Genomic DNA, 24,193 nt, shown 5'->3' with positions numbered 1-24,193 from the left:
TTTTTTACGCTCATAGACGCGAATTACCAATCACGCGATTTAATCTAAATCGCGTGAGTTCATCACCGCGATTTAGAAGAAACGCGTGATTGGTAATTCGCGTTTTTAAATGTACGTGAATTACCAGCCACACGTTTCTTCTAAATCGCGGTGATGAACTCACGCGATTTAGATTAAATCGCGTCTTTAGTCTTATATATAATTTTCCAGCCCTAATTTTAAACAAAACCTCCCCGATTCTCCCTCCCACTCCGACTGCAGCCGACTTTCCATTCCCACATCCATCAAGATCATCGTTCATCAACATCAGCGTTCCTCAACATCATTGTTCCTCAACATCATCGTTCCTCAACATCATCGGGATCCTTCCAACATCATCGTTCTTCAACATCATCAGGTCAGGTTAGGGCTTAATGTTTAGACTTAGGTTTTGATGTATATTTACCGTTTATATTCATGTATATGGATGTATTTAGGGTTAAAGGTTTGCCGTTTCCTATGTATATCGAAGTATTTGGGTTTAGGGTTAGGTTTCGATGTATATTATACCGTTTATATTCATGGATATTGGTGTATTTAGGGTTAAAGGTTTGTTTTTGATGTATATTATGCCGTTTCCTATGTATATCGAAGTATTTGGGTTTAGGGTTTAGTTTCGATGTATATTCTGCAATTTATATGGATGTATTTAGGTTTAGGGTTTGGTTTTGATGTATATTATGCCGTTTATAATGAATATTGATGTATTTAGGTTAGGTTTAGGGTTAGGTTTCGATGTATATTTTGCCTTTTATATTGATAGATATTATAGTATTTATGTTTAGGGTTAGGTTTCGATGTATATTCTGCCATTTATATTCATGGATATTGTTGTATATTATGCCGTTTCATATATACTGATTGATTGTTGGTTTTCCTACCTATATATACTGATTGATTGTTGATTTTCAATTACATGAATATTGTATGGTTAGCTATTGATGTATATTCTGCTGTTTGTAATGATGGATATTGTAATATTTAGATCAGGAGCTGCCGTTGTGGTTTTCTCAGTTCGTTCAACAAAATGGTATGTAATAAAATGGTTGTTAATAAAATGGTTTTCTCAGTTCGTTCAACTCCTTTTTTTTATAATATGCAGGCAACAAACACTGTTATGACCTTATGTCCCAATCAATTATCACCTGAAAATAATGTATGTTCTATTCTCTCTACTATGTCCATATTAACTAGTTTTGTATGTAATAACCATTATATTATTGTTTTACACAGTTGTTGATAGTTGAATTTGCTCGCACTTTTGGTGCAAGGGTGTCTCCGAAGTGGAGAGAAGATGTAACCCATGTTATTGCTTACACTGATCCCAATGGTGCATGCGACCGAACTCAAAAAGTATTGAAGACAATTCTGAACGGGAAATGGGTCCTTACTATTAATTGTGAGTCTCTGTTAACACGATTATTTTCATACATATGTCTGTTAAATTAGTTTAAAAATTGTTTTGTTTAGGGATAAAATCATCATTGAAAACCGAAAACTGTGTTGATGAGGAACCTTATGAGGTTAAACATGATAATCATGGAGCCCAATGTGGTCCTAGAAAAGACAGACTTCTGTTGTTGAATAATGTGAGTTTGGTCTTATTCCTCCTATCTGTACTTTTTCTTATTTTGCATGATAACTGAAATTATCTTCTTTGTTGGTTTTTCAGCGTTCGAAACTGTTCGACGGTTACATTTTTATATTTGTAGGGAATTTCAACACACTTTATAAACAGGATCTCATTGAGTTAATAGTTGCTGGAGGTGGTAGTATTAAAGAATCGGATAATCCAGATTATCCATTTGCTGAGCCAAGGGATGCGAAAACTATAATAGTATACTTCGAGATAGACAACAGGTATCAAACAATTGAAAAGGATTTTGATGTTCTCCCCGACAATTGGCTTTTTGAGACAGCGGCTGCTATGTCATGCATATTGGATGAACATGTTGTTCCTCATACAAAGTTGCTTCAATCTGTTGCTGCTTGTGATTTGCAGCATTTGCTTACTTAATTTGGAGTTGTTTAGACTTATTGTTCTTCTTCTATTTATGGGTTATTTATGATATTTATGATATTTATGGTTTATAACAATACTTAATTTGGATATTTATGATTTATGGTGGTTTATATTACTGAATATTCTTCTATTTATGGTTTATTACTTATGTTAACAATATCATAACTTATCCTCATAACTCACGCGTATTGTGTATAATCAAACAACAAGGAACAATGTTGTTATTCGCCACATAACTCAAACAACAAGGAACAATGTTGTTATTCACGCACATTCGCCACATAACTCAAACAACAAGGAACAATGTTGTTATTCACGCACATTCGCCACATAACTCAAACAACAAGGAACAAGGAACAATGTTGCTATTCACGTGTTTCATCTAAAACGCGTGAATAAACTCACGCGTTTTAGATGAAACGCGTGAATGCATTTCACATTAAAACGCGTGAGTTTATTCACGTGTTTTAGATGAAACACGTGAATAACAATTCACGTCTTTCATCGTATATATTATTTTTGTGCCCTAATTTATAACAAAACCACGAATCCTTAATTTCCCCTTCTCTCTTCTCTCGCTTTCGCCACTCCGACTCGACCCTCCCCTGAAGAACTCGACCACGAGCAGCAGCAGCGGACGACTACGACGACACCACGATACCCTGAAGAACTCGACCACGACACCACGATACCCTGAAGAACTCGACCAGCAGCAGCTTACCCACTACTCTTCGTTCTCAAAATGGGTATGTTTATTTAATATTTAAAATTCAATTCAAATAAAGTAAGGGTAATTTGTGGATGATTGAAATGATTTGGGTATTAGCTTTGTTTTAGTTCTTAGAAAGTCTTATTGAGTTATTGTCTTGGAATTTGTTTATCAGTACGTTGTTTAAGTTCCACAGTTCTTATAGTTACAAGACCTTTTTGTTTAAGTTCCACAGTTCTTGAGTTATCTTGTTATTCTAGTATTAAGGTTTAGGGTTTGCATGCTGGCATAGTGTAGCTGATTTCACTCAATACTATCTTGTTATTCTAGTATTGAGGTAGAGTTTACTGGTATGTTTCGTGGAGATACAATGTTCCAAGAATTAACCACAAGTTTGCTTCAATGGACCTATTGGATAGGGAGCTCTTATCCCATTAGATTCATTAAAGCAAACTTATGGTAAAAAGTTGCGGCATTGGATTTCCTGAAACTCTACGAGCAAACTCTCCTCGGTTATGGTAATGTTGTTGAACTTTTTTCAATTCTTGTGATGTTGTTGAACTGTTTTCAATTCTTGTGATGTTGTTGAACTGTTTTCAATTGCAGCTCAAGTACCTGTACATCTTTACTTTGATGGAGAGTGGAAAACTACGGATGATCTTACTCATTTTTCTGCAAAGTCAAACAGCGGTATGATTGTTCCCCAAAATTCTACTTATGCCCAATTAGTTGATCAAATTTATTCTGCTACCGATGTTGACAAATCTAGATATGATTTATTGCTTCAAGCCAAGTATAATGCTCCTGGCATGATTGCCAAATTTTCTTATATAACTGATATAAAAAAAGATGTGGATGTGGAGTTCTTTTTACATGAAGCAGTTTCAGTCCACAACCGCACTCCATTGTGTGTATCCTTAGTAGAGAAGTCACTACCAACTCAAGAAAGTGTAGCGGTTCCAGAAATTGATGACCCCGACGTCTTCCCGATGCAGCGTGAGGTTTTCTTTGAAAATGACATTGAAGATGAACATTTGCGTCTGAATGTGGGGGATGATGCTGATGATGATTGGGTTCCTATTACCCAACCTAGTAGTTCTGATTGGGTTCCTAGTACCAAATCCAAATCCAAAAAAAGAACTTTGGGTTGTGAAATGTTTGGATAAGAATTGCAAGTGGAGACTGCGTGCTGTCAGAGTAAATTCCTCGGAAATGTTTGAGATTCGTAAATTCGTAAAAGATCATACCTGTTCAATTGTGACGAGGCAAGAGAATCAAAGGCCAGCACCAGCATGGGTGTTTGGCGAATGCATGAAGAGCAAGTACATGGACCATCACCATGACCACATGCCCAAGAAAATAATGGAAGACATACAGACTACTTATGGAATAAAGTTGTCTTATAATAAGGCTTGGCGGTCTAGAGAAAAGGCCCTAATGGCGGTGCGAGGAACTGTAGAAGATTCTTACGGTAAATTGCCATCATACCTGTACATGTTGGAGAAGAACAATCCGGGTACCATAACAGACATCCAGACGGATGAGCACGGTCATTTCAGGTATATGTTCATGTCCTTAGGCTGCTCAATTAGGGGTTTCAAAAACTGTTGTCGTCCAGTATTGTGCGTCGATGCCAGTTTTCTTAAGCACAAGGTTGGAGGTCGGCTATTGGTGGCGATAGCATTAGATGCGAATGAACAACTCTATCCTGTTGCATTCGGCGTTGTTGATTCTGAAAATAACAACTCCTGGACTTATTTCATGCAAAAACTTAGAGATGCAATTGGATTGGTTGATGATCTCGTGTTTGTATCTGATAGACACCCAAGCATCGCCAATGCCTTGTGTGCTGTTTTTCCAGAAGCTGACCACGGTGCGTGCACATATCACATCAAGATGAATATTATGGTCAAATTCAAAACCGATCACTGCCACGCCGAGTTTGGTTTGGCTTCTCAAGCATACACAATCTTGAAGTTTAATCAGCATTTTGACAAGATCAATGCTAAGGACCCTCGTATTGCTATGTATTTGGCAGATATTGGGTTTGAGAGATGGAGTCGTGCATTTTTCCCGGGTAAACGATACAATCAAATGACAAGCAATTACGCTGAGAGCTTCAATAGTCAAAGTACCCATTGCTTTATCATGTTAGGATACCTGGACATTTCAACTTCAGACATTGCTTTATGAAGGAATGGCGGCAACATCTCACAAATGGCTTTCATGTATTTTCCTAATTCTTCATCATTGAAAATTGTCTGATCGCAATCATAAACATCAATTCTCCATTCTTGCAATCGAATAACACACAGTACCCAGTGTAGGTTGTTGAGGTTGAGGGGGAAGTAAATAACATCAACACTGCTCCAACCGGGCATATGTTTATCTTCTCTACCCCAGTGGTAGTGGTAAATGACTTCAGAGAAAGTATGGCCAGCTGGTTTTTCTGGATCAACCGAGTCAGCAACAAAATCGTCATAGTATGAAGTAATCAAAGGGCCAAACTGGCAATCTAAGATGGTGAAATCCGCCGGGTACGACTTAGGGTAGGCGAATGCTCTTGCTCTTAGCAGACAAATTGTTGCATTCATCTCCACATCAGTTAGCCACTTATTTAACCTCAGAATTGTAGTGAAGAACTTAAGGTCTCCAATGCCATCAGAGAGTTGAACATTTTTAAATCTAGCCCCTTTCGCAAATTCTTTCTTGAACTCTTTCCTCAGTTGCTCATTACAAGTCGACATAGGATCGAGAACAATCGTCTTCTTTCTTGGACGAGGGACGATGTAGGGACTAAGTAAAGCTTTCGACGCCGTCCTCTTTCTCTTAAATAGGATGTGGGATGCATCTTCCAGTACCACCACATCCTCATCTATCCGCTTGTCCTCCTTCTTCTCTTCCTTCTTCTGCACAACGAAATGATCGTCCACCTTCTTCTGCACCACCCTCCTACCCCTCTGCACCCCCTTCCGACCCCCCTGCACCCCCTTCCTACCCCTCTGCACCCCCTTCCTACCCCTCTGCACGACGAAATCATCGTCCACCTACAAAGAAATCATTGAATTAGGCAACAAAAGCCCTTCAATTAGTCCAAATGCAAGAATTGCATACCTCATCTTCATCTTCCTCCACCTTCTGCACCCCCTTCCTATCCCTCTGCACCCCCTTCCTACCCCTCTGCACAACGAAATCATCGTCCACCTACAAAGAAATCATTGAATTAGGCAACAAAAGCCCTTCAATTAGTCCAAATTCAAGAATTGCATACCTCATCTTCATTATCCTCCACCTTCTCTTCCACCTTCTCTTCCACCTGCTCTTCCACCTTCTCTTCCACCTTCTCTTCCACCTTCTCTTCAACCTCATCTTGAACTGCGCAGGAAACCAGAAAAGCCCTTCAATTAGTCCAAAAGCAAGAAATAGGCAAAGTGCGCGAATTGCACCAAATGCAAGAAATGCATACCTCAGTATTGTTTTCCCCATCTTGAACTGTCTTCTCCATTTCCAACAAAAGCCCATCCTACAAAAACCAGAAAAGCCCTTCAATTAGTCCAAAAGCAAGAAATAGGCAAAGTGCGCGAATTGCACCAAATGCAAGAAATGCATACCTCAGTATTGTTTTCCCCATCTTGAACTGTCTTCTCCATTTCCAACAAAAGCCCATCCTACAAAAACCAGAAAAGCCCTTCAATTAGTCCAAAAGCAAGAAATAGGCAAAGTGCGCGAATTGCACCAAATGCAAGAAATGCATACCTCAGTATTGTTTTCCCCATCTTGAACTGTCTTCTCCATTTCCAAATTCCCAACATTCTCCATTTCCTACAAAAACCAGAAAAGCCCTTCAATTAGTCCAAAAGCAAGAAATAGGCAAAGTGCGCGAATTGCACCAAATGCAAGAAATGCATACCTCGAAATTTTTTTCCCCATCTTCAATTGTCTGCTCTTCATTTTCATTGTCCTCTCCAACAGTGGTTTTCTCCAAGAGCCCAACAATGTCTTTCTCCTGTCCATCCTACAATAAACAGAAAAGCCCTTCAATTAGTCCAAATGCAAGAATTAGGAAAAGTGCGCGAATTGCACCAAATGCAAGAAATGCATACCTCAGTATTTTTAACACCATCTTCAACTGTCTTCTCTTCATTTTCACTGTCCTCCTCAACATTGTTTTTCTCCACAAGCCCAACATTGTCTTCCTCCTGTCCATCCTACAATAAACAGAAAAGCCTATAAGTCGAAATGCAAGAAATGCACCAATTATCCAAATGCAAGGAAATGCAAGAAATACATACCTCAACTTCATTATCCTCCACAAGCCCAACATTGTCTTTCTCCAAAATCAGCACATCATTGTCTTCCTCCTGTCCATCCTACAATAAACAGAAAAGCCTTCAATTAGTCGAAATGCAAGAAATGCACAAATTATCCAAATTCAAGGAAATGCAAGAAATACATACCTCAACTTCATTCTCCTCCACAAGCACAGCATTGTCTTTCTCCAAAATCAGCACATCATTGTCCTCAGTGTTCACCTCAAAATCCCCCTCGTCCTTTTCTTCATCATTCTCCTTCTTTTTCTCCCCTTGCTGTAGTTGCTTTAACATCCGTTTAATGAGAATTATGTCATCTCTCATTTCGGTTTTGATGAGACTTATTTCATTTCTCATTTCAGTTTTGAAGAGAGTTATTTCGTTTCTCATTACAGTTTTGAATTCATTTAGCTCCTTCGAAAGTTGATCCAATCTACATCTATCGTGGGGAGTTGTTGCTGTTGGAGTTGGGGGAGAGGATTCTTCGTCTTCGTCTTCTTCTTCTTCTTCGTCTTTTCTACTCGTGGCGCTCTCGACAGAATAAGAGCTGCTGGTGCTGGGGGTAGGGTTGCGGGTTCTTCTTCTTGTGGAAGGTTTGGCTTTGGCTGGAGTAATTTGTCTTTTCTTCCTCATGACAGTTTTTTTATGAGGAACTCCATCGTCAATATCTCCAAATTTCCTCTTTCTGCAGTCAAGATCAAAAAAGACATCATAAACATTACCTCCCATATCTTCAAAGTCATCCCCAGCATATAAGATCTTCTCTTCTTCAGACAATTCCATTTTCTTAACAATCGTGCCTTGCAGGGCAGTGTGAAGATCAGAGGCAGTGCTCTTCCTCTTTGATTTGTACTGTATTATCCTTGGGCAGACATGCTCTTCCGTTTGAAGCGTCGTTTTAATTGCAAGATTGGGGACAAACGTTTGGATCACCTTATAAGTCCACACTTGTAAGGCTAGTGCGAACCCATATACGGTATAAGAAACATCGACATCTTTGTCTTTGTCTTTGTTCTTCTTCCCCGAGGCGGCATCCTTCTTCTACAGAGACAGCTTCCTGTAGCGATCAAGGTCTTTGGTCAAACCCTTCATGGTTGCTCTAAAGGCCACCTTTCCCCATGGAAAATTGAGGAAGGTGTCGATGTCATCGACCATGCTGAAGAGTTTCATATTTATTATCCTCCTCGGGTCAAGGGCAAAGAGATAATGGGAAACAAGGTATACCAGCCCCAATTTCCATGCATCTTCCCTATCAGAGCAGGACAGGAATTTTGAATGAAGGTCTCCTATTCTAATAAGTGGAATACGTTTAAAATATTTAAGAACCAAAGTTGGAGATTCTTCAACCTGGTTGAAAATTGTTTGCTCCGTAGGGAATCTCCCAAAATTGAGACCTGTAACCAATGCAAACTCCCTCATCCCGAAGCACAGCTCTTCTCCATTCACAAGGAACTTCATCTCCATAGAATTTGAGCTGGACTTCCTGAGGAGCATGTGGTGTATAATCATTCCTGAGAAACGCAGTAACGGGTGCCCTTTGAATAAGAATCTGAATTGGGTTTCCTCTACCCTTTCAGTTAGATTCATCTTGGCAAACTTGGCAGCAATATTTCCCATATTGGTTTTCCAGGATACCCTCCCAGCAAACTCGGGTATTGTAGTGGACTCCATCTACAAAACAAGGAAGAAGATGGGAATAAGCAAATCGAATTAACCATTGAGAAATGCTTGCAAATTGAGAAATGCTTGCAAATTTCTTAATAGATTAAGGTGCAGTAAAGGTGCAGTAATACATTAAGGTGCAGTAATCGACAGTTTAAAGACATTAAGCATATGATGTGTCATTTCTTAGATCAACAACTCATCCTGTCTCATTGGCATTTTATTAAACGTAAAGCAGTAAAGCAGAATAAGAACAGACGGAAATGAAGCAGTAAAGCAACAAAACAGATAAACCCTAAGCCTACACAGTCAAAGAAAACACAGAAATACCATTTCTTCACAAGAACATAACAAACACGGAAATGCCATTTCTTAAACGAGAAATGAATGAATAAGCGTGAAATGCATGCATGCAGAATAAGAACATTGATACAATACTCGTCATATACACACTAAAAGCATTTACACACATCAACGAAACGAGAACCAAACCCTAAACCCTAAATACATCAATATAAATCAATATAGACGGCATAATACACTTCTAAACCCTAAACCCTAACACTGAAAGCCCTAAACTTACCGGAATATGTCGAATAGACGGCGGAAAAAGACGATGATGTCGAATAGAGTGGAAAGTCGATGACGTTGAACGAGGAACGATGTTGAGTGAACGATGATCTTGATCGATGTTGAAGGAAGTCGGCAGTTGAGAAGACGTGGTTTTGGAAGTCGGAGTGGGAGGGAGAATCGGGGTGGTTTTATTTTAAATTAGGGCCGAAAAATTATATATACGACTAAAGACGCGAATTACCAATCACGCGATTTAATCTGAATCGCGTGAGTTCATCACCGCGATTTAGAAGAAACGCGTGGCTGGTAATTCACGTACATTTAAAAACGCGAATTACCAATCACGCGTTTCTTCTAAATCGCGGTGATGAACTCACGCGATTTAGATTAAATCACGTGATTGGTAATTCGCGTCTTTGAGCGTAAAAAATGGCGCCGAAGGGGTATTTCTGACATTTCGCAGGACAAAAGGGCCCTTTTTGCCAACATTAGTAGGCGTGGGCCCTTTTTGGAATTTCGCCTGTTATGGGGCCATTTCATCAAATTTCCCAAATATTAAAGGTATGTATATAAAGGAAGCTTAACTTAGATGTGATATGCGAAAGGAAGTTCATCGATTTCTTCTACTCTGATTGGGCGATCAGGTACGTATGTCTTGAATCTCACATTCGAAGGCTTTGATCGATCTCTCTCAGTCCTTCACTATTGATTTCTACTGTAATTGATCATCCAGATCTTATTATTACGGCATTGATTCGATTTCTGATTGTTTTGCTTCTGCACTAATCTTTGTTTGATTTAGGGCTTGGATTTGATGATTTTGACTGAATACCTCCTCATTACAATTGCTTTAACGCTGAGATCCAAATAATCATTTGCAAATGCACATGCACATGCATGTTTGTATTGTCACTTACTAATTGTGCATTGATTTCAGATAATTTTGATTCTTCGCTAATGCTCGTTAGATTTAGGGCTTGGATTTGATGATTTTGACTGAATACCTCATTATCATTATAATTGCTTTAACGCTGAGATCCAAATAATCATTTGCAAATGCATGTTTGTATTGACTTATTAATTATGTTACGGCATTGATTCGATTTTAGATTATTTTGCTTCTTCGCTAATGCTCATTAGATTTAGGGCTTGCATTCGATGATTTTGACTGAATACCTCATTATAATTGCTTTAATGCTGAGATCCATATAATCATTTGCAAATGCAAATGCAAATTCACATGCATGTTTGTATTGACTTACTAATTATTGTTACGGCATTCATTCGATTTTAGATTATTTTACTTCTTCGCTAATACTTGTTAGATTTAGGGATTGGATTTGATAGTTTTGACAAACTACCTCATCTTCATTGTGTAAACACTGAGATGCAAATAATCCTTTGCAAATGCAAATGTTTGTATTGACTTACTAATTATTAATGGCATTGATTTAATTTTAGATTATTTTGCTTCTTTGCTAATGCTCGTTAGATTTAGGGATTGGATTTGATAGTTTTGACAAACTACCTCATTCTCATTGTGTAAACACTGAGATCCAAATAATCATTTGCAAATGCACATGTATGTTTGTATTGACTTAATTATTCTGATTATGCAGCTGCATGATACGGTGATTGTTGCTGTTGGTAACATTTGAACTCCGATACCGTGAAAATGGTACCAAAACAAAATCTCACTTCCTGGTTTGATTGTTGTATTGTATACCGAAATGTATTATATGACATGTCCTATGAATTTCTCCTGAATTAGGTTGTCCTTGCGGCTTCAATCATAACTAAGCCTGGAAAAGGTGTGTTCTCTCGATCTCCTCCTGATATATGTTGGATACTTATGACTGTTTGATATTTTCGAGATTTTGCCAGTTGTATTTGTCCTTATGACCTTTACTGTTTTGATGTGTCTTTGTAAATTGTATTATTAAGAAGGATTGCAAGATGCAATGTCACCAATTACAAGTAGCTTATCAAGAGTAGAAAATGAGAGAAAAAAAATGACCTCAGTATAGGTCTAAAATTTACAAGGATGGAAGTAAGTATGATTAAGCCCCACAAAAAAATATTACAAAAGATGCTGAAACTAGGCTGGCCTCTATGCTTGGAGTAGCAAAAAGTCTTCCACATTTGACCCTTTGATTTGAAGGTGAGAAATCACCAGCTCCTTGCATATATTAATTAAAAATCATTTCGTTCTTTTCCAACCATGGGAACCACCAAGTGAAGAAGCAAACACCGGCTAACCACTCTTTTTTCCTTCATTGATTGGACCATTGTTACAAAACATTTTAAACTCTTTTAAAGATAATATTGCATCCCCCCCATTACATAATTCACACATAATTTGACTTGACTTGAATAAAATCTTCCATATTTTACCTCGAATTATGTCTGGAGGAACTCCCTAGAATTCAGTGTGTTTTTCTTTTTTGATTTCAAATGAGAGTGTGATTACATTCTTGTGATGATGCCATTGTTTTCAAACTCTTGAACTCATGGCTACTCAGACCAAGGCTTGTACTTATTTGGTCATATCTTCGAGTTCAAGATGGTTTCAATGAAATTTCCATTTAAAAAAAGAAGATTCGTTAGCACACTTGAATATGAAACTCACTCTTATAGTTACGTCCCTTTTTGCTCTATCATTCGATTCATTCGTGTCATTAATATTTCACGTCTGAATTTTCTTTACAACATTCTCCAATGAATTTTTTAAGTGTTATCCTGTTTTAACATGAATTTATTTTATGATTTCCTTCTCTGTTTTGTTAAAAATGGCTAGTTGGATTGGTGTGTCGTGTAGTAGCTAAATATTTTGTTCTTTGATATAAGTCAACTCAGTCCCAAGTCCCAACACCAACATCATTTTGGTTGTGGAAGTTCCTTTGGTACTCTTAGTTGACTGATATGCTTATTTTAGGTTCATTGAATTTACCTTACCAGCAATAATAAGAACAAGTTGACTGTTTTTAAAATGAAGTATGCCACCACCAGATATATATACCATCTGTTTTCTATAGTTTGCATATGTTATTTTTTTTCCTTCTTCCTAGTGAATCTATCATTATCTGAAGTTATCTCTAAATGGACAGGTTCAAAGTACTTACTAGATTTAATCATCTAACAAACATTTTGTTGCAGTCCTTGTTTCTAGACAATTTGTGGATATGTCTCGCATAAGAATAGAAGGGCTTCTTGCAGCTTTCCCCAAGCTCGTTGGTACAGGAAAGCAACATACATATGTTGAGACTGAAAATGTACGATACGTATTTCAGCCAATAGAAGCTCTGTATTTGCTGCTTGTAACCAACAAACAAAGCAATATTCTTGAAGATCTGGAGACACTTCGTCTCCTGTCTAAATTAGTATCCTTTGACTTTAGATCTGTCTTCTCCTCTCCCACCAAGATATTATGATGCCAATGCATGTAATTTTATATGAATACCCAAGTTAGTTAAACGTGTTTTATTTTCTTCAGAAATACAATTTTCAACTCGTTACCCATTTGGAAACACTTATTGTTTATGTATCTGGAGATACATGAACATTTGGAAGCTAACTTATTTTGTTTCCAAAATGGGTATTCTGTCTGTTGTATAATATGTTTTCTCTTTTATAGCGCACATTGTGGCTTACATCCTGTTTGAACTACATATGTCTCGTAACGAAACTTTGGTGGTGGTCCTTAACCAAGTTCAGATACCCGAATATGCTGTTTCTTTGGACGAAGAAGGTATTTGTAAGACAGCTTTTGATCTAATCTTTGCTTTTGACGAAGTCATTTCCCTTGGACACAAGGAGAATGTGACAATTGCACAAGTTAAGCAGTATTGTGAAATGGAGAGTAGTGAAGAAAGATTACACAAATTAGTAATGCAAAGCAAGATCAATGAGACTAAGGATGTTATGAAGAAGAAGGCTAGTGAGATCGACAAAAGCAAGGTAAATTTAGATTTTTAATAGTCTAATATTGAATGTTATTTATATTGGTACTGAGTACTGACTGTATTGCAGATTGAAAAGAATAGGGGAGTTGATAAAGGAGGGTTTATGTCTTTACAATCAATGGGCTCGGGTAAACTTGATAACGCGTTTGGTAGTGATACGAACCTTTCTGGCCTTGGAAATGGGTTTGGAAGTGGTTCTGGTTTTGGATCGAGCACAGATGTTGATTCATTTTCTACCAAGCCTAAAGGTTTGTCATTCTCTATTCATCATTTGGTAATATGCTAATCATACTAGGATATATATCATTAAGCCTTTAGATAATTTTTTTACTTTTCTAATCTAAGAGGCTCTCATTTTAGATTAGCACTATGAATTTTGTTAAATAATTCAAGATAACCCAAGATCAAACAATGTACTAATGACAGAATTACAATGTTATCTTCTAGATTTATAGTGGAATTCTGCTGATTGTGAGAAATTATTACATTATTAGGTCGTCCGTCTGCATCTGCTATTGCTCCTCCAAAAGGGCTTGGTATGCAACTAGGAAAAACACAAAAAACAAACCAATTTTTGAACTCTTTAAGAGCAGAGGGTGAAGTTATTGTTGATGATGTACGACCAACTGCTGGTCCAACAAAGACATCTGCTCCACCACTAACTGATCCCATCACGTTGTCTGTGGAAGAGAAACTGAACGTGACTCTTAAGAGAGATGGTGGACTTAGTAACTTTGATGTTCAAGGAACTTTGTCTCTACAGATTCTTAACCAAGATGATGGCCATATCCAAGTTCAGGTTTGTTTCTATTTATTATTATTTGGGTTATTTGGAAATTTTCAAATAACCCACTTTAGTTCAACCATTTATTCGCTGATCAATTATTTTTTATTTTTAAATAATCTATTTTTGAAAGAAAATCTTGTTTTGTATGAGAAGATGAAGTAATTTAAGTTAAATGACTAAAATACCAGTTTATATTTAATATTTAAATTTGATGAAAGGAATAGTATGGTTAATGTAGTATTTTAATTGATGAATTTAATAATTTGATTGTTAAAGATAATTTAAGTTTGATGAAAATTATAGTAAAATGATATTTTAATTGATTAGTTAAATGATTTCATTGTTAAAGTGATTGATGGATTAATTTTTGGGGGTTTGTTATTGAAAAGTGGGTTATTTGATATTATTTGGGTAACAAGACATAATAGGGATATAAATATATAATAATTTGGTTGTTTAGTAGAGGATATTTTAATTAATAATTTGTATACCTCAGTTTAAAATCATTATATATTTATATGTTTAATACCTTATAAAGGTTATTTGAAAATAACCAACTTGGTTTTTCAAATAACATAATAGATTTTTTTTATGTTCATTGCAAATTGGGTTGTATTTATTTATATATATATATATATATGGTTCTGTGAATTCATTTCAGATAGAGAGTGGGGGAAATCCAGGAATTGTGTTTAAAACTCACCCTAATATTAATAAAGAATTGTTTTCCAATGAGAACATTTTGGGTCTGAAAGATCCCAATAGGCCGTTTCCCTCTGGTCAATCTAGTGATGGTGTTGGTTTATTGAAGTGGAGAATGCAGAGTGTTGATGAATCCGCTGTGCCACTAACAGGTAAGTTTATTTGAAAACCGAGTTTATTTGAAAACTGATATTGTGTCACAGTTAATATTGAAATTGAATTATTTTAATTTGGTTTGGATCATAATAATTTATTTATTTTTGGTTGTCTCAGTTAATTGCTGGCCATCTGTTTCTGGGAATGAAACTTATGTGAATATTGAGTATGAAGCTTCATCAATGTTTGATTTGCAAAATGTTGTCATCTCTGTTCCTCTTCCAGCTCTTAGAGAGGCACCGAATGTTAGTCAAATTGATGGCGAATGGAGGTAATTATTTTATAAGTTTATATGTTTTTGGCTGAAGATGTTGTTAAAGTGTTTAGTTTTTGCTTGTTGATAGGTATGACTCAAGAAATACTTTACTGGAATGGTCCATACTTCTTATAGATAATTCTAATAGAAGGTTAGCATCAACAAATATAAAAGTTCAGATCTTTCATTATATATTTTGTTGCTGCATATGTAATTAATTGTCTTTGTTGTGGTTGTTGGCAGTGGATCCTTGGAGTTTGTCATCCCTCCAGCAGACGCAACAGTCTTTTTTCCTATCTCTGTGCAATTTACAGCCGTTAACACCTTCAGTCAAATTAAGGTTAGTTTTCTAATTTTTTCAGTAAAAAATCTAAACACAACTCAATAAGTCTGATTCATTTGTTAGAGAGCGATAATTTTGTGTCATGAATGATGTCGAGATTGATGTGTTAACACGTGAATGAATTTTAATTCATGTGTTGCCACATCATTCCCGACTTCATTCATGACACAAAACTCCCGCTCTTTGTCGTTACTCTCTTTTTTTTTATTCAAAAATAACATGTTTTCATATTATGGTAAAAAGAAAATTACCCTATTTATATATTGGGTTAAAAACTATATTTACAATTCTCTTAAAATATATATTTGTGAAATCATTGTGAAATCAAGGTATCATATATCACATCGTCCATCCCATCTTTATAGATATTCAAAACTTTTCGCATGTTTATAATTAAATTAAAATACAAGGTAAAATAGTAAAAAGTTATTTTTTTAAAATAATCTTTTCATCCGCTTAAGACCATTTCCCATTTCCAACCGAACACCAAACTCATACCCACGTCCAATGCGTTTGAACGGTTCACAAAGCAAATTTTTTTATAAACTTTTAAAATAGCTCAAAAGTTTATAAATATTTTAATTTGGATATTTAATTTTTTATATAATTTATTTTAAACATTTAATTTAATCTTTTAACTTTTAATTTAAGTAAATTTTATATTTAATTTTATATATAATTTATTTATATATATAGTTTATATATATATATATATATATATTATTAATATTTTTTTAAATATCATAAATTTATAATAATGAACAATATTAATAAAAAAATTAAAAAATAACAAAAATAATTAAAAAAAATACATTACAATAATACACAAAAATACAAATAATGTTTTATTTAATTTGTGTATTGTAATTTTTAATAAATTTATAATCAAATTTAAAATAATAAGATAATATTAAAATATTATGATTTAATTTATAATATTGTAAAATATATGGGATGGGATTAAAAAGTTATAAAAATTGATGTAAGGAAGAATATTATAAGAATATTCTCTTGGGTTTGATAATGAGTTTTTTTGGTTGAAGAAGAATTATTGTTTGATGTGACATTTATTCTCAAATGAGTTTGAAATTTGATTTTTCGAATGGAGAGATCTAACACGGTTATTTAACAAACAAGTTGGGTTATACACTATATACAGTATTGTTCGTATCTTTATTTTTTTGTTTAACTTTATAATTTATTTGAAAAGGAGTGATAGGGGAGAGAATTTGGGAAAGTGAATCATTTCTCTTATTTTAAATAATCCCTCAACTTAATTTTGAAATTTTTTTAACTCAAATTGACCTAAAAATACTATTTAAAATTGATTTTAATACTCACCAAAAATTTCATTTAAGTCATGAAATATTTTTTTATTATAAAATATATAAATTAATATACATAAATATAACTTTTAAAGTGATGACATCCATCAAATAAAATTAATAAATATATATTTAATTGAAGAAATAAACTTCCCATAAAAAAGTATTAAATATTTAAGTGTAAGTTTTTATATATATTTTATATGTTGCACTAAATAAGAGATTAAGTTAACCTTAGATTAATGATTTTTTTTTTCAGAAAATTGTTTATGTAGTTTATAAATAATAGAATTACTAAATCATATATATTATTTTATAATTAAAATTGTATATCCATAAAGACATGTTAGTATTTTTGTTTTAATGTCATTAACTTTCTTAAAATGATTTTTTAAAATTAAAATTTGTAACTAAAAATATTATTAAGAGTAATAAACTTTTATTATTATTATTATTATTATTATTATTATAACTGTAACTAAACATTAACTTTTAAAATTTACAAATTACAATATAAATATATTATAAATTATTCAAATTTATAACTTGAAATCACCCATCATTTTTGTAGTTGAAATATATACAACTTTTCAAATTAGTGATATATAGTTTAATAGATAATTTGTTAATATTGTGATTTCTTTTATCAGGTTGCCAGTGTCATACCTTTGAAAGGAGGAGGAGGACCACCCAAGTTCTCTCAAAGAACTATTCTCTCTACAGAAAATTATCAAGTTATTTGAAAACAACATTAACAAAAACAAGCATTAGTTAGTAGTCATAAAGCATGCTTTATCTTCACATTTGAAAAGAATTTTGACTCAATAATTTGATTGAGATTCTAATTTTTTATTATATAAATAAAGTCATCATATTAACAAATATGAATATCAAATGATGATATAAAGTTTTAAATTATCCATATTCATTACGTTTTCTCAAGACTATATCTATATCCAAAGTGTTTATCACAAGAAAATTTGTAAGACTGAAAATTAAATGGAAGAGCGGCTTAAAAATATGAAAATAAACAATTTTCCGAGTAATAAGCTTAATGAGAAGCTTACAAGACCTGAACGACGTTAAGAACCTGAACCTAATTTCTGCAATCGCAAAATTACACACAAACAATGAACATAAGAAGACGATCAACATCCTTAACATTATTATATAGTATGTTTATGGGAACTGCCAAACTTTAATAGATAATAACTAAAAAGAGTATCTCTTTCTGAGTACTATCCATTTTAAAGATTTCAAACTGCCAAAGCAAAAAAATAAAATAACAAGTTATCTATGAAAGAATAACAATTACTTCATTCACTTACTACCTAAAAAAACATCTTTTGTAGAACTCCATACATTACCAATTTGTTGTTGTAAGGTAAGGTAGGTAATGACAAGAACATATATGAATACAAAAAAAATTCATATCCGAAACAAGTTCTCTGAAAACTGCACGAGTTCTAGCAAAATTCACTCTTCGGGGCAATTTGGTTTTAGGGTTTAGCAAAAAACAATTTAAATATACAGACCGTATTTTAAATACAACATAATTCCCCACCAATGGGGAGATTCCAATCACATCCGTGTTTCAGAAGGATGAAATTATTTTCAATAATTGAAAAAATCCAAACAAGCAGAAAATGAAGAAAAAGAACTAGTAATAAACCCGGTATAGAAGCCACAAAAATCCAAAACTATTAGTAAGTAACTATCTTGAATGCCAAATTCATCTAAATACTTCTAGAAGGAAGCCTAATCAATGCAGTTTATGCAGAATCAATCATTCTAGAAGCAAATTGTTGATATGAGAAGGAAAACAAACACTAAAAATGATAAAGACAATAACATAATTTTGTGGATGTTGATAGGTATGACAACTTTTAGAGAACTGATTGCAAGGATCTTTGAAGATTTTGGGTGGAGTGTATTTATTGATTGAGAGACTTTTGGATCTGCTGAGCTTTGTTTTGGATTGGATGGTGAGATATTGTTGTAAGGAAGTGGATTATCTTTTAGTAGTAGAATGGACCTGATCTTGGTCCTTTTTTGTGGCGAAAGATTTGATAGATCATCTTTTGTATATTCATATGGGAGGCAAGAACTTTTTTCTACTTATCTCCCTTTTTCTACTTGTTCAAATGGGATCTGAACTGTTCTTGATTACAAATCACCAAGATTTTTGCTTATACATTGTTGGGCTATTTCAGTAACAATCTTCAACAACCAGTATAAATAAAAAGGTATATTGTTCTAACAAAATTAAGTGCGAGTTCAAAGTTTAGTTTAGCCGGAACTCAACAGGAAAAATGTTGCAGGTCATTGTAGTAACCAATAATCAAAATAAGATATTCAATGCACAAACATTGATCCAGAGAAACTTAATTAGTAGTTAATACTTTTATGAACTTGCTTCACTAAGATCTAGAGCGAAAACGTACCAGATTGAAGTGAAGGAAAATCAGTAGTAGCGAGCAGGTCATGAGAGCAGCTTGAGAAATCGGGTCTTCAGTCTCGCGTTCTTCAAACACTAACGCATAAACTGATCCAGAGAAACTTAATTAGTAGTTAATACTTTTATGAACTTGCTTCACTAAGATCTAGAGCGAAAACACGAAAACAAACGTACCAGATTGAAAGAAGGAAGGAAAATCAGTAGTAGCGACCAGGCGAAATTGGCAGTCAATGAGAGCAGATTGAGAAATCGGTGATTGCAAAACAGTCTTCAATCTTCAAACACTAACGCATGAACATTGATCCAGAGAAACTTACAGTACTTAGTATTTCTAACTTGAAGATATTGAACAGAAGAGGAGCGAAACCGTACCTACTATTAGGAAAACCAGTTCTAACACAACAACCTTCGTTCGATGCGATAAGCAGTTCGAATACTAACGCACATACATTGATCCAAGAGAAACTTAGCATTTAGTACTTTTACGAACTTGATTCACGAAGATATAGAGCAGGAGGAGGAGAAGATGCGAAAGCGTACCTACTATTCTTTCTAGGAAGGAATAAAAACCAGTTCTAGCTACTAGTGAACCGTCAGTCCATGATAGTAGAGTAGCCTGCCAAATCGGCGACAACAATCTTCGTTCGATGATGCGATGAGTAGTTCGAATACTAACGCACATACATTGATCCAGAGAAACTTATCATTTAGTGCTTTTACGAACTTGATTCACGAAGATATAGAGCAGGAGGAGGAGGAGGAGCGAAACCGTACCTACTATTCTTGACCGGAAGGAAGGAAAACCAGTTGCAGCGAGCCGGCACTCCATTAGAATAGCCTGCCAAATCGGCGACGGCAAAGTACCGCACAGAAATCTTCGTTCGATGCGATGAGCAATTCGAATAGTAACTACCTCCTCAAGGCTTAAACCCTAGAGAAACTGGATTTACACCAAATTGAGATTACCAAATATCATATGTATGTTCTTCTAACCTCTGTAATTACATCATTGCTCCATTTCGTGGACTTAATCAACGACGATCTCTCTCTCTCTCTCTCTCTATCCATGATTTAAAGTTGAAACTCCAAATCGCCATGCACAAGAGAGTCTTAGCAACGCTGTGTAACCGTTTCTTCTCTCTCTATATATATTATAGAAAGTTTTTGTTCTGGCTAATTAATTTTTTTATTAAAAAAAGTAAAAAAATAAAAGTTATTTAAAATTTTAAAAGTTAAATTATATTTAAATTTTATAAAATAAAAATACTTTAATATTTTGATATAAATTGAATTATATTAAGGTCTAAGAAAAATAGAATTTGATTAATATATATTTTTTGATAAAAAAAAAAAAGAACTCTACAAATCTATCCAACAAACTAAAACCAAAAACATAATTTTAAATTATCAAATAATTGAAAGTGTGTTTGGTGAAAATAAAATTAGGTTCTAATTTTAATTTAATAGACTATTTTAAGATTAAAAACTAAAATTTTAATTAAATTCAAACAATTTTTATAATTCTCAATTTCAATATTTTTTAAAAAAATTTAATAAATTAACTTTTCATATTTAGTATATTTTTATTAAACATAAAAATTAGAATAAATACAATTCACAGTTTCTTTAAAAATAAGAATTGAATAATTCAATATCAATTCTAATTCATAACAAGAGACCCAGAAATGAATATGTTTATTCCCTCATAGGTTTAGAAGGAGAATAATTGAATAAAAGAAATTCATATTTTAACAAACAGATATAGCACATATATACTAATGAAACATAAATGATTTCTCAACATTGCTAATATTCTATAGTTTACACTTCATATTTATGCTACAAATTCAATTCGTTTGACCTCATCAAATCACAACATCATTGATCCAACCTTTGCAAACTTGTAAATTCGCGCCTACAAAGAAAGAAAGCATCGGTTATTTTAAACATTGTAAGAAAATTAAATATTATACCGCTTACGACCCATTTGAAAAAACACTTTCTGGATCTGAGTTTGAATGAAAAACCGTCAAAACTTGTGTCAAAATTGATCAAGATTCAGTCACAGAAAGTGTTTCCAGATGGGCCCGAACAGAGTTGCACCTGGAGGAGGTCACAAAATTATGTAACTGAGAAACAAGTTTAATCTTGAAGGCCAAGTTCGAGTTCAAGTTCATCATCTTCTTCAAACAACTTTAGAAGGCGTGCATATTGCTCATCGCGTTTCTTCTTTTGCCATATTTTGAAAAGGAAAAATGATAAAGCGAGAGCTGCAACGGTTACAAGTAATATGACAGCTATCATTGATCCATTGCCAGTACTTTTAGATTTCTTTTCACCATTTACCCCCTTACTAGAATCAGATGAATCTTTCGATAATCCTGAGAGAAACAATTTAAGGTTTCGGTTATTTAACAATAGAAGGTTTTACTTAGAAAATATAACCTATAACTTCATTACTAAACAAGACAAATGATCTTATGCAAAGAAATAAATAGACAAATGTCAACAAAATTCACCACTAAAAGAATTTTAGAAAATTAGCAAGACCCCATAGGGCATGTCCCCCTGTTCTAATTGGGAATCGAACATGAGAAAGGTCTTTTTCCAATTAACCATTAGCGAAATTGCATAAAGATGTTTCAGTCTGGTCAGTGCTAAGAATGATAAAACTTGAAATAAATAGACAATGATCAACAAAATTCACCACTGGAAGAATTTTAAGAAGTTAACACGACCCCAAAGTTATTGCCCCGCGTTTTAGAGGGAATCGATCCTGAGAAAATGTCTCTTTCCACTTAAAGATTAACGAAATTGCATAAAGGTTTCTCAATCTGGTCTGGTCAGTGACTCACTGCTAAGAATACTAGAACTTGAAATAAATAGACAAATGATCAACAAAATTCACCACCGAAAGAATTTTAGGAAGTTAACACGATCCCCAAAGTCATGACCCTGTTCTCAGTGGGAAACAAACCTAAGAAAATGTCTCTTTCCACTTAAAGATTAACGAAATTGCATAAAGCTTTCTCAGTCTGGTCAGTGCTAAGAATGATAGAACTTGAAATAAATAGAGAAATGATCAACAAAATTCATCACCGAAAGAATTTTAGAAAATTAACAAGACCCCAAAGTCATGACCCCGTTCTTAGTGGGATTCGAACCTGAAAAAATGTCTCTTTCCAATTATTTTTTTGGGAATTGTCTCTTTCCATTTAAAGATTAGCAAAATTGCATGAAGCTGTTTCTCAGCCTAGTCAGTGCTAAGAATGATAGAACTTGAAATAGATAGAGAAATGATCAACAAAATTCACCACCGAAAGAATTTTAGGAAATTAACACGACCCCAAAGTCATGACCCCGTTCTTAGTGAGAATCGAACCTGATTAAAGATCTCTTTCCATTTAAAGATTAGCAAAATTGCATAAAGCTGTTTCTCGGTCTGGTCAGGGCTAAGAATGATAGAATTTGAAATAAATAGAGAAATGATCAACAAAATTCACCACCGAAAGAATTTTAAGAAGTTAACATGACCCAAAGTCATTGCCCCGTTCTTAGTGGGAATTGAACCAGAGACAATGTATTTTTTTCACTTAAAGATTATCAAAATTGCATAAAGCTGTTTCTCAGTCTGGTTAGTGCTAAGGATGATAGAACTTGAAATAAATACACAAATGATCAACAAAATTCACCACCGAAAGAATTTTAAGAAGTTAACACGACCCCAAAGTCATGACCGTTCTCAGTGGGAATCGAACCTGAGAAAATGTCTCTTTCCATTTAAAGATTAGCAAAATTGCATAAAGCTGTTTCTTGGTCTGGTCAGTGCTAAGAATGATAGGACTTGAAATAAATACACAAATGATCAACAAAATTCACCACCTAAAGAATTTTAAGAAGTTAACACGACCCCCAAAATCATTGCCACGTTCTTAGTGGGAATCGAACCGGAGAAAAGGTATTTTTCCACTTAAAGATTAACAAAATTGCATAAAGATGTTATTGAACAGACATAATATGAAATGGAAAATCAAGTTTACAACAGTTGTTAGATTATACACATTATAATCTGTTATCCAAATTACTCAATTTCAAAACTCTAATTTACCTAATCCTATATCTATTACAGATCCACATATATAAAAATCAAGCATCTCAGTCTAAAAACGAATTCAGCTAACCAAATAAACAGGTTATCGACTACATAGCAACTAAAACAAACAAACTGAAGATGCAAATATCAATGAAGAACATAACAATACTGAAATCATCGGAAAAGTAAAGATTATAAGTTCAATTTCAAATAACAATACAGAATAAGTTGTTCATATGAAGTAGAAGGATAAGATTGGGGATCTGATAAGAAAACGAACCAGAAACAAATTGAAGAGCGATCGATGAGAAGAACAGCAGGAAACGCAACCATTGTACACCTAAGAGATCTCTCATCTCTCTCGATGATATTTCTCTGCAAGGGTTTACGCGGTTCTGAGTTTTTTTTTTTTTTAGAAAAGCTGATAGCTGTAGGTTTATTCCTCGAGAGGACAAGGTTTGTACTAGTATTAATCTTTTTTATATCATGCTTTCCAAAGTATAACTGTCAATACTTTATTTATGGAATTTAAATAATAAACTCAAAATATAATACTCATTATTTATTTATCAAGTTAACAATATTTTTATATTATAATTTTTACTTTAATTTGAAGATTAGAATATCAAATTATTCACTTACTTTAACTAATGAAATCAATGATAACTGTTTTAGGCGGGCGGATTATCCATCTTCGAAGGACAGATTCGCCTCTGACTTTAGAGCACGTCAGAACCTTATGAGTTCACCGAGAAAGCTGACTTTAGAGCACGTCAGAACCTTATGAGTTCACCG

At 34.1% G+C, this 24,193-nt stretch overlaps 2 protein-coding genes and 2 long non-coding RNA genes across 4 annotated transcripts; 1 reads left to right on the top strand and 3 right to left on the bottom strand.

The window, feature by feature from the left end:
- The first annotated feature begins 12,498 nt into the window (after positions 1-12,498).
- On the top strand, positions 12,499-17,602 carry LOC124943949 (coatomer subunit delta-like). Its single transcript, XM_047484404.1, has 9 exons — positions 12,499-12,679; positions 12,951-13,273; positions 13,346-13,526; positions 13,773-14,077; positions 14,727-14,919; positions 15,041-15,194; positions 15,268-15,330; positions 15,423-15,519; positions 17,498-17,602. Exons 1-9 carry the CDS (start codon positions 12,499-12,501, stop codon positions 17,588-17,590), a joined length of 1,590 nt encoding a protein of 529 aa, XP_047340360.1. The 3' UTR covers positions 17,591-17,602.
- A 174-nt stretch (positions 17,603-17,776) lies between these two features.
- LOC124942714 lies at positions 17,777-19,529 on the bottom strand. Its single transcript, XR_007099736.1, has 3 exons — positions 19,480-19,529; positions 19,292-19,392; positions 17,777-17,950 (listed from the first exon to the last, which is right to left on the bottom strand). It is a non-coding gene; the product is annotated as an uncharacterized LOC124942714 (long non-coding RNA).
- Positions 19,530-19,550: 21 nt separating this feature from the next.
- Positions 19,551-19,991, bottom strand: LOC124941236. The gene is made up of 3 exons (XR_007099624.1): positions 19,846-19,991; positions 19,678-19,741; positions 19,551-19,589 (listed from the first exon to the last, which is right to left on the bottom strand). It is a non-coding gene; the product is annotated as an uncharacterized LOC124941236 (long non-coding RNA).
- A 1,023-nt stretch (positions 19,992-21,014) lies between these two features.
- LOC124942621 lies at positions 21,015-23,837 on the bottom strand. Its single transcript, XM_047483156.1, has 3 exons — positions 23,679-23,837; positions 21,409-21,686; positions 21,015-21,220 (listed from the first exon to the last, which is right to left on the bottom strand). The coding sequence occupies exons 1-2, from the start codon at positions 23,752-23,754 to the stop codon at positions 21,448-21,450; spliced, it is 315 nt and encodes a 104-aa protein (XP_047339112.1). The 5' UTR covers positions 23,755-23,837; the 3' UTR covers positions 21,015-21,220; positions 21,409-21,447.
- Positions 23,838-24,193: the final 356 nt, after the last annotated feature.

Source organism: Impatiens glandulifera, chromosome 6 (assembly GCF_907164915.1).
Source record: "Impatiens glandulifera chromosome 6, dImpGla2.1, whole genome shotgun sequence".
Taxonomy (NCBI): domain Eukaryota; kingdom Viridiplantae; phylum Streptophyta; class Magnoliopsida; order Ericales; family Balsaminaceae; genus Impatiens; species Impatiens glandulifera.
This window is presented reverse-complemented; position numbering and strand designations above follow the sequence as displayed.